General features: G+C 42.7%; 1 protein-coding gene across 1 annotated transcript; it reads right to left on the bottom strand.

Annotated features, from left to right (window-relative positions):
• Positions 1–342: 342 nt before the first annotated feature.
• Positions 343–5035, bottom strand: LOC147999297 (disks large homolog 5-like). Its single transcript, XM_087596536.1, has 6 exons — positions 4879–5035; positions 3686–3845; positions 2358–2501; positions 1558–1724; positions 736–841; positions 343–612 (listed from the first exon to the last, which is right to left on the bottom strand). Exons 1-5 carry the CDS (start codon positions 5003–5005, stop codon positions 777–779), a joined length of 663 nt encoding a protein of 220 aa, XP_087452662.1. The 5' UTR covers positions 5006–5035; the 3' UTR covers positions 343–612; positions 736–776.
• Between the last annotated feature and the right edge of the window lie 5483 nt (positions 5036–10518).

Below are 10518 nucleotides of genomic sequence, written 5' to 3'. Positions count from 1 at the left end.
ACCTAATACAGCACCTCATGTGGAATAACAAAAGCCACCTGCAGGAGATGTGGTGATGACTCACAGGGTAAAGAAACTGCTGCTCTCTCAGAGGAACCACATGGACCCTAACAATTGGGTAAAGTGTGTCATTGATTACATCACAATGTGTGTGTCCAAGACACAGCCACATTCTCCACACAAAAGACACTATCACACTGGGTATCCCTTGGTGACTTTGAATTCTCTTATTAGCTCAGGCTCCATGGAACATGCAGAGATCCATCTGTAGCTGTCAGTTCTAGGTCCACAGGAAGGGACAGAACCCTTGAGTAAGAATGATGGTCTTAAGAGTCAAGAGATAGAATTCAATTTTTATTCATAACAAATACATTTTTACAACAAAACAGGATTAAAATGAATAAAAATATTTAAAAATGTTTGAAAGTAAAAATAGTAACAAGAACATATAAATATGAAACAACAAAAAGAAAACTTCAATTAAAATCATAACAAAAATATTTCTAAAAGCATATTCTTAACGAACATTTAGAAGCACAGATGTATTGCTGTTTCTCCTCTAGCACACATAATGAAAGGTGGTCCCCCAAGTTGTTTCTCAAGTGCTGTTTTCTGAAGAAGAAAGTGAGTAAGACCTCAATCAGTCAGGCTGGCTTAGTGTTATATAAATTTAGTGTCTCTAAGAAATGACAAATTAACTCTGAGGAAGAATACTCATCCAAAAAATGTTGTTACCATTCACGATGTTTGTCATCAGGGACTCCTGAGAAAGCAACTTATTCCTCAGGAAGCTCTCTTACTGGCGTGTGTCCAATTCCATCTCTCTTGCACTTTCTGAGACCTGGGAGAGGAAGGCAGTTTTTCAGACACTGATTTGGTGGTGAAACGCAAGCCAGCTGTCAGAATGCTGCCTTCTACCACCTCAGTTCTATTGGACAATTAACATGGACCTTTTAACTGATATCATTGTTGCTAACTCTGTGGGCAGGGCAAAATCTCCAGCAAGCCTCACAGTAATGTGGGCTGACAATATGGGACCCAGACTTATACCAGTGCAAACCAAGAACAGGGCAATGGAAGGGACCTCATTGGGTTGCAGGAAGAAAGGAGATGTCCATATGTCACCAAGGTTAAAGCCAATGACAAGTACTAATTTGACATTTGCACTTAGTTCTTATCCCAGAAAGGTGCTTCCTACACAAGAAGTCACATGACCACTTGTCATTTGTCAAGAACCAAGAACATGTTCAAAACTCTACATAGCATCCAATCTATCACGTGCATGTGCAATAATGTGATATGTTATTGATCTGTCACCATTTCTATAATGCAGCTTCAAAAAGAGCAGCAAAATATACTTGCAAAATAATTCAGTTTCTGAAAAGTGGTTGGCTTCCCAGAATACTTGTGCATAGGCAGAGCAATGAACAATTCCATACATGAGGTGGTTGGCTGGTTGTGAGTGTAAATTAGTAAGGTGGTAGGAAAAAGCACAGATGTATCAAATTGGCAAATTTTATCAGATATTGTTAAGCTAACACAGCTACTCGTCCCTACCAGATGATGCTGGGTCTGGACGTTGCTGGTCTTTATCTTTCTTGCTGAAGTCAACCAAATATTTCTGGTTCAGTGCACACTCAAGATGTCTCTCCTTGCTCTCCTGCTTCAGTGGGACCAACTTCTTCCTACATGTGTTTTCCATCAGGAGCTGGCTGAGCAGGTTTCTGGAAATACAGTCTGCATAGTAAGATCATGCTGCCCCTTTCTCCCATTCCTACTCCCAAGTCCCACTAAGTCTACCAGGTCCCAGGTACCCATGAAGACTTAATAAAATACATCTTGATACATATAATGCTCCTGCACAAAACACAAAGAGTTAATTCGGGGAAGAATAAATTGTTTGTTTGGCCGGAGCACCAATTAGTGTCCACATCTCTCAAAAAGAACATGGATCTTCATCTATCCATGAAAGCCCAATGCATGAGGGCAACATCAATTAGTAGTGGGCCAACACCCTCAAAGGAGGTCAGTAGAACCAAGAGAAGGTCATGCTAACCATGTGGTCCACACACTGAGTTTTGTAAAACCTGGTATGACACCGTAGGTCCAGGTCAGCCTAATAACCTTCTGCTGACTTCAATCAGTGCTGTTCTATCTAGAGCCTTCTGAAGATGCCTAGACAATCCTGGGATGAGTAACAGTCTTTTGTGGAACTGAAAACTGAGTCCTAATGACCCTGGCACACTGATGTGTAAACAGCACAAGAGATAGAACCAGAGCTGAAGACCGTCCAATCCAGAACAAAGAAATCAGAAATGGCCATTCCACAGGTGATAGCCTTTCTGACCAGGACTTACCTAGAGAAGGTAATCTCCTTCTTCAGCTTATGGCTGTTCTCATGGACTTCAGTGTTCTCCATCTCTAAGTTGTGCAGAATTGACATGACCGCCTCCTCCATTCTCTCCAGGTCTTCATAATATGGATTTGGCCTGAAGTGGGGCCTGGCCCCAAATGATAGAATCCAATGAACATCGGCATTTAGGAATATATGAACTCAGGGTGGGTCCTGTATTACCCCAGTCCTGGAAGGACACCTTCTGAATTCTACATATTGGGATCTTCTTCAGCTTCAGAAACGTGTTTTTCTGCGTCCAGGACACCAGAATCTCAGCATCCAGATGGAGGCTTCCCTGGCTCCCTTTGTTCAATCAAGAGGAAATCTGCAGTCAAGCCAGTTGAGCTATCAAGAGCCTAGGCCACACCTCTCCATGCTCCCCCACCCAACACAGCCAGAAACCTGTGATTTCTTTTCTCCTGTCCCGATAACAGACCATATATCAACACAAAATTATAATCTGCACAAGGAATACAAATAAACAGACAATTGTGGCCACGTAGGCAAAGAACTGTGCTGTTGACAGTGGGGCTCCCAGAACAAAGCATTCACTTCACCATGAATGTGTTACAGGTAAATACTCAGGCTAAGAAATAGACTCCTATATTCCAAGTGTGGAGTGAAATATAAACATATAACAGTTGTGCATATGCATTTGGATGTATGCACACACAGACACCCAGACTGAGACACACCCACAAAAAAAGAGAAATGTAAACAGAGTTAGAGAAAGAGAAAAGCAAATATGGAAACAGAGAGCACTGTGAGAACCAGGAGAAATGCATGCACCATTGCTGTGTCCGAGGGGCTCCCACAGACACACAGACAATAACAAACAGGCCTGAGCCTGACAACTTCTATTCAAGCATTGAGATGAACAGTGCGGGACCAGGCCCCTCAGGCTGCTGCCTGGATCTTCCAGCACTCAGTCCCCTGCCTAGCACGTACAGAGACTCACCATAAACTCACTGCAATTACAATCTTGCAAAGCCACCTGATGTCAAGGGCTTTGCAAATGCACACTGGGAACTCATTCTCCCTGACTTTATCCCTGAATTCTTCATTCAGACCACAAATTCTGCTTTTCAATAAATGGAAGCAGACGAGTCCACTGTCCATCTCTCTCCTCAGGAAGGGTCAGGTTCTGAATCTCCTCTATATGGGAGGTGAGGTTTAGCACAGGGTGGTTAGGGAGGCACAGCTTTCTAGAACCCAAAACCTTAATAGGATAAGATGAAGGTGACCTTGCAGACCCAGGAATGAAACAAGAGCATTTGGAGCGATTCATACATGTTCTTCATGGATCTCTCTGTCAGAAACCTCAGGCGATCTCTCAGGTCATTTCTCTCCTCGGTAATGAGCTGCAGCTCTTTAATCAGCCTCTCCTTTTCCTTCTTGGCCTGCTTCTCGCTTAGGGCAGTGCCAGGGGATGATGTTTTTCTCCCAGCGTCTGTAGGTAGAAGAACACAAGTGAACCTGCATGGGGAGAATTCATAGAGTGTACATAGACCTCAGTGAGGCCTAAACAGGAGAACAAGCCTGGAACCCAGTGTCACTGCTAGGAGATTGGTCTATGCTTAAGAGGCCTCCTCAGTGGATCTCAGTTCTCCCACTACTCTATAGAGACCAAGAGATGTAAGCAGCCAGGTGTGCCCTATGCCGGACATCACGTGCTTACATGTACCATGGAGATGGCTTCTCCAGGATTAACATCAACTGACCAGGGTACAGCTTGGTTTCAGGACCCTCACCCCTGTGGTTTCAGAACTCAGATGATAAATTCACCATTCACAAAACTTGAGTGATTGGAGACACTCAGATGTCCTACCCTGATACTCTAGGCTAACAACTTTGGATTTAAAACACATTTCCAGGGAGGTCATGTTCAACAGACTTATCAATTCCCCTATATGAAATAACAAATGCCCCAGAAGTTCCAATAGGTTACAGGCTGAATCTTGGTCCACATGTTCCAAACAGTTTTGGTATTTTAGAAACAAGTGTGTAACACACAACCTCTAATATATAAAGCTAATGATGACCCTGCCAGTTAGAAGAAATCAGAGAAGGTCTAAGAACATAAGGTTATTGCCTGGAGCACAATCTCTCCCTGTTCTTACTGTCAGGTGTCCACTGTATTTAAAGAAGCAATGATAGTGAAATACATTGCTGCCCTGTCTAAACTCAGAAAAGGTGGACCCTCCATGACTCCTGATCGTGTTATTATATCAATGTAACCTAACAAATGCACTGTAAAAGTAAAGGCCAGAAATTCACAGTATAATAGCATTGGCCTTACCATATACTCCCTGTGGGGTTGGGGAAACTAAAGTTCTGAAATCCTGACTTTCAGGAATTGTGATGTTCATGGAAATTCAATTCCTTTTCAGATGCTCCAGTTGCTGTGGCCCATTGCTAGAAAGGTCAGCCTAAGCCTGCAGCCCCCCTGACAGGGAGCTCCAAATATACTGCCCAGAACTTACTAAACATTCCCCAGAAGTGCTGTCTTTGTCCATCATTACTTTGAGACGAAAGGCCAGATTCCTTCACTCTAGTCTGTCCACAATCGACGTTCCCCCTCCCAAAACGCTTGCGAAGACGGGAAAACATGTCTTAGGGTGTAACCGCCAGATTCAGACTGAGAGAAACTAGGGCACTGGTTGTCACTACAACACTGGTGACATCACAGAGGATGCCAGAACTCTCTAGGAGACAATAGAATGTCCAAGAAGGGACAGCTGATGTCATGGGGAGCAGACTTTCCCTCCCTGCTAATGTTCTCCCTGTACTGAGCATAAGCAGAGGGGCCCTTTCCAGGAGAATTTCCTGGGGCAGAGCCACTGAGCATCTCCTGCTTCCAAAGCCAAATTTTCCTTAAGGCTTGATTATAAAAAAACCTTAGTAATTCCTATGCATCTAAATGAATGTTTCCTTCCATATCTTGCCCCAAAATGTCTCACTAACTCACATTGTCCTCATTCACCAATGTTAGCCATTAAACTTCCTGAGATTTCACACCAGCTTGAATATGCAGTCAAAAGTTCTCCTGTCTCATTCTGTACAGGTGCTTTAAATCACATCAAGAAATAGTCTGCATGGTAGGTTACAACATGCGTGTGTATTAGGGGAACACTCATGAAGTCATGTGCTTAGCAATCGACAATTGCCAGAAAATTCCTTAGGAGAAAGAGTTGAAGTCTTTATGGTGCTAGGAAAAGTGTGGAGACCAGTTGGCAGAGGAAAATGCAATATTGGAGACACCAGTGAAGGGAACCTCATGCTGGTGGTGGGGTTCTCCTCTCTGCACCAATGTCGCCAAAGGAGCACTGCTCACAGGCCTGAGTAAGATATACCATGAGCTTCTATCAGAAAAATAAAATAGTCAAGAGATATAGGGGGTGCACAGAAAGGTCTAAAATGAGGCTATAAACATCATTAAGTGGATAGAGCAAGGTCCCAGCACCTGTACACTGGGAAATGGCCACCACACCAAACACAAAAGCATCTATCATAGTGAAAAATGAATACTTTACAGAATGCACCCACTAACACTGATTGATCACATCCGTAGTTCAAATTTTGGGGGCAAATTTATGGCCCTAACTATCTTTCTCTCAACTTATATACCAAAAAATAAGAGTGACAGAGAAAAGAAAAAGTCAAAACAAAATCCCAAGTTTCTCATATGAGGACTGCAGGAAGTGTTATATGGTAATCAGTTCTGATTAGACATTTTAGATAGAACAGTACATAGTGACCCTTGATGTGATGGGCCCTATATAAAGCTTTTTGCAATATTGGAATTTTAACAAACCTCATCCAGAACGTACAGAAGAGGTAAGGATGAGATCACCATGTCCTTGCTCTCTATCAGGTTATTTTTCTGTGTCCCCGATTGTCAGGCATAGAACAGCAACACTCTGAAATAGCTGGTAGACATGGGAAAACGTGGCTAAAACTATAGTTGTGGGTTGCACACCTCAACTGTCAAAGGCTAATGCTGTCCTCACAGTCCTTGGAAGCCACTCTTGTAAGCCTATCTATTGGAAAGTGGAAGGAGGTTTATCTGAGCTCAAAGTGAACCTGGCCAGCCAGGGAGAGGGCAACATGGGATACTTGAGACCATGTCTAAAACCAGCACAGAAACCCACCGGCATTCAAAGCATCATCCACCAATTCTCGATTATCTACCATTTTCTCCCTACCAGTCGTTCAGTTTGGAATGGTAGAAAAAAAAAACTGGGACTGATCTTTCCATTCTAAGGACCTTGATCTCTCTTTCCTTAGGTTCACCTTAAGAGTGCATACAAATGGATATCATCATCTGAACATCGTAGTATTATCTACTCTGTATATGTAGCATAATACTGTGCCTATGACAATCTCAAGCTTCCTTGAGTGTTGTTGCCCCATCAAGAAGTGTGATGTACTGAGGCCAATCCCTAGGGATCCTTTCAAGGGATTAGAAGGAAGCCATCAGAGATACTCCACTTCTTTGTCATTAGATTAAATCAAGTTGACACAATGTGAACCTGGTGGGCTATTTGACCATGCATCTTTCTCACAACCCCTCTTTTCTGAGTTCAGTCCATGGCAGAATTCATTGCCCAACATCGTAGATATTTCTTTGTATATTTCCACAAGAGCCAGGTTTCTTTTCTTTTTTTAAAATAGAATTAGTTGTAGTCAATCAACTGTTGCCCTATGTAAGAAATGATTAGTATATATTGTAACTTACCACACTGTATTTGTGTATACAAGTACATTATTGGAAATCCAGCATTACTGAGGAATTGGAAACCAGTGCTGTGGCCTTGCCTTTCTGTGCCTAGTCCTGGCTCACAGGCAGCAGGGGGCAGACCTTGAGGTCCTCTTCAGGGACAGAGTGATGGTGAATGGGCACTGAGCAGGCAGAAAAACACAGCTGAGGCAGCTCCTTTCAGGTATCAAACACATCATCTCCTTCCCATCTTAAGGGCTGTTACTGAGGTCTTGCCCCCATACCTACCTTAATAGCAGCAAATTTGTTACACAGCAGCCAGCTCTTTCCTATTGTTCTGTAATACGCCTCTACATCATGGATGCCAACAAACAAACTAACAAAAAACAAAAAAAACCTGACATTGAACTGTGTGGTGCAGGTCACATACCCTGTTATATTCTGTATGTTACGAGGTTTGTTAATCTTAACAAGTTCCCCAACTATGAGCTTCACATAGGACCCATTAGATTCAAGGAAAATAGGAACAATTATGTGTAAAATGACCCGAGTCAGGGCCCATAGACAGCAGCATTTCCAGCACTTGTGCTTTAGCCCATGTGGATTTTGCAATGAGCTGGGCCTAGCAATGTCCAGTACACAGTTGTGAGCTGTTGCTCTGGTTGAACTGTATTGGTGTGTGCATTCAATAAACTACACCTATTTAAATGAATTCAGTGTTCCTGTGGTCTGAGTCCAGACCTCTTGACACCAAATCTTCCCTTCAGCAGCACTTAGGAAAAGAAGCTAAGGTTAGGAAAGGTGACATCTTGTCATAAATTATGTGACAAGAGGGATGGAGAAATGATCCCTTGTGTTAAGAATCAAGGTGTCCTCTGTAATATTCTGGTCTATACTGGCCCTGTGCATCAGCTTCAAGGACCCATTTCTGATTTTCTTTGGGGTTCCCGTGATGATGCACTCAGACATGATTGGAAAGAACCAAAACGGTGGTCAGACTTGATTTATAAAATGCAGGCAACATTGCAAACTTATGTTGCAGGATATTTGATTCATATTATCAGCCCCAAGATAGTGTTATTTGCTTTAAAAAAAATTACCTCTGGCAGTTCAGTTCAGCACTAGCACCGATATTTTACCCTAGAGCTTTTTTTGTTTGTTTGTTTGTTTTTTGTTTTTGTTTTTGGATGAACAAGTACTTTCTTATTTTGTTGACCAGCCCTAGCTCTTACTTCTTTGCACAGTCACAGAGAGACCTCAAACATATACTCAGCCAAAGGCAGGGGAATGTAGAAAAGAACCTAAGGCAATACCACATAATGACATTGAAAGTGGGTGGCCAAAAGGTGTTATAAAATTCACCTCACTTCAGTGAGTGATGACATACCAACCTGGTGGCCTACGATTCTGGAATATTAATCAGAATCCTTTAGTCATATTAGATCTTAATAGAAACAAGGAAGCAGTCCTTTCCTGAAGTATATATTCATCATACGTAAAGAAGATATTACATCCATATACAACTCAGAATAGAATTATCCCCCAAGACCGGAAAGATCTGGCAACATGAATATTAGAAGCTTCTCCTGTGTTACAGTGGTAAGCACAGAAGAAAGAGGAAGATAGGGCTGAACACAAAAGCATCAGGCCAGAGCACTGTTCCTCAGGATGAGTTGCTAGGTGAAGATAAATAAACCTTACTAAGTTTAATACAGTATTACATACCCTGTTGTAAGTAAGTGGAGCCGAGGCTATCCCCAAAGGTTTGCCTGTCTGTGAAATCTGATACCCTAACTCAGGTGTCTTCCCTGGCCTCAGTGGGAGAAGGTGCACCAGCCCTACAAAAACTTGATGTGTCTTGGTGGAGGCACACTCTGAGGGATATTCCTCTACTCTCTCAGAGGAGATGGTGTGAGGACATTGGGGAGGAACTGTGGGAGAGAAGTAACAAGAGAAAGGACAAAAATTGGGATGCAAAGTGAATTTAAGCCTGTCAGTCACTGCTCTATTGCTGTGAAGAGACACCTTAACTAAGGTAACTAATAAAAGAATCAGGGTGTGCCCATGGCTCCAGGTAGATATGTAGCAGAGGACTAGCTTATCTGGGATCACTGGGACGGGAGAACCTTGTTTCTGAGGAAGCTTCATGGACCATGATATTGGAACTTAGGCCTCTGAGGCAGGAGTGAATTGGTGGGTGGAGGAGAAATCTCATAGGGAGAGGGCGTGGGGGACAGAAGAGAGACTCATGTAGAGGAACATGGAGTGGGAGATAAATTGGAAATGTAGATAAAATAATGAAAGAACACTAAAAAAATGAGACTATGAGTATCATTCTAATTCAAGCCTCAAATAATAAAAACATAAATGCGAGAGTCGCCTGGTCCTGTTCATGTCATCCTGAATCTTAAAATCTTTTTTCCTCCAAATTCCGTGCCACATGAGGTGCACTGACCTGTCAGCTGCCTGCTTGGATGACAATTGCAGCAGCTTCCCTATGCACTTGCTTTGTAGGATCACGAAATCTATTGAGCTCCCTTTTCCAAGTTGGAACTTTAATTGGTAAGAGTCTTGCCTTGAGGACACCTTCCACATCTGTACAGTACAGAGGCAGGAGGCTTATTGTTAATAACATTCATCTCCTTAACTATGTCACCCTCCTCTTCAGCACATGACTTTGCTGTGACATTAAACTTCTTAGTGATCTTTTCCACTCTAAGCTGCACATGGTTTTCATGTGTTTGCCCTGTGTGTTGTTCCTTCTCCTGCAGTCTTGAGGAACAGTGACCAAAAGTAACCAAACCACAGACTCAAAGCCATGTTAATACTGTATTGTGTACTATTTTCACAGAGTTGCCTGAGGTGTGAATGGGACATGGAGAATTCGAACATAGTTTGAATCTTAGGCCTTTCACTGGGCAGTCCCTCATCTTCTCTAAAATTTAACCCCATTCTTCTACCATTTAGACCCACCTGCTGCTTAGCTCTTTACCCCTCTGCCGTGGTCTGTTCCATATCTCTTCCTGCCCATGTCTATTCTGAATCTCCTGCTTCAGCTTGCCTCTGCCTATGTCCCTCTCTATGCCCGGAAGTTCTGCCCACATACTTCCTGACGAAGCTCTTGGCCATCAGATCTTTATTACATCCAGTCAGCAGTGAGACAACACCTGATACATCTCTTAGCTTGTGTTGAGCTGGTGAGAAGGACAAACATCCACAAAATAGCAAACCTGATGATGGGACATAGAAATGACAAGAGAAATCCTGCCAGCACTTAGCTCACTGCCAGTACAGAACTAACAATTGAAAGTTGACACACCTTAGTACAAAGGGAGGTCACCTCAGCATTTCCCCTTTTACTCCAAGAAATACCTTTAATTTAACATTAATAAGCTAGATAAAA

Source organism: Rattus norvegicus, chromosome 19, assembly GCF_021556685.1.
Source record: "Rattus norvegicus strain SHRSP/BbbUtx chromosome 19, alternate assembly SHRSP_T2T, whole genome shotgun sequence".
Lineage (NCBI taxonomy): Eukaryota > Metazoa > Chordata > Mammalia > Rodentia > Muridae > Rattus > Rattus norvegicus.
Note: the sequence above shows the minus strand (reverse complement) of the source record. Positions and strands in the feature narration are given on the sequence as shown.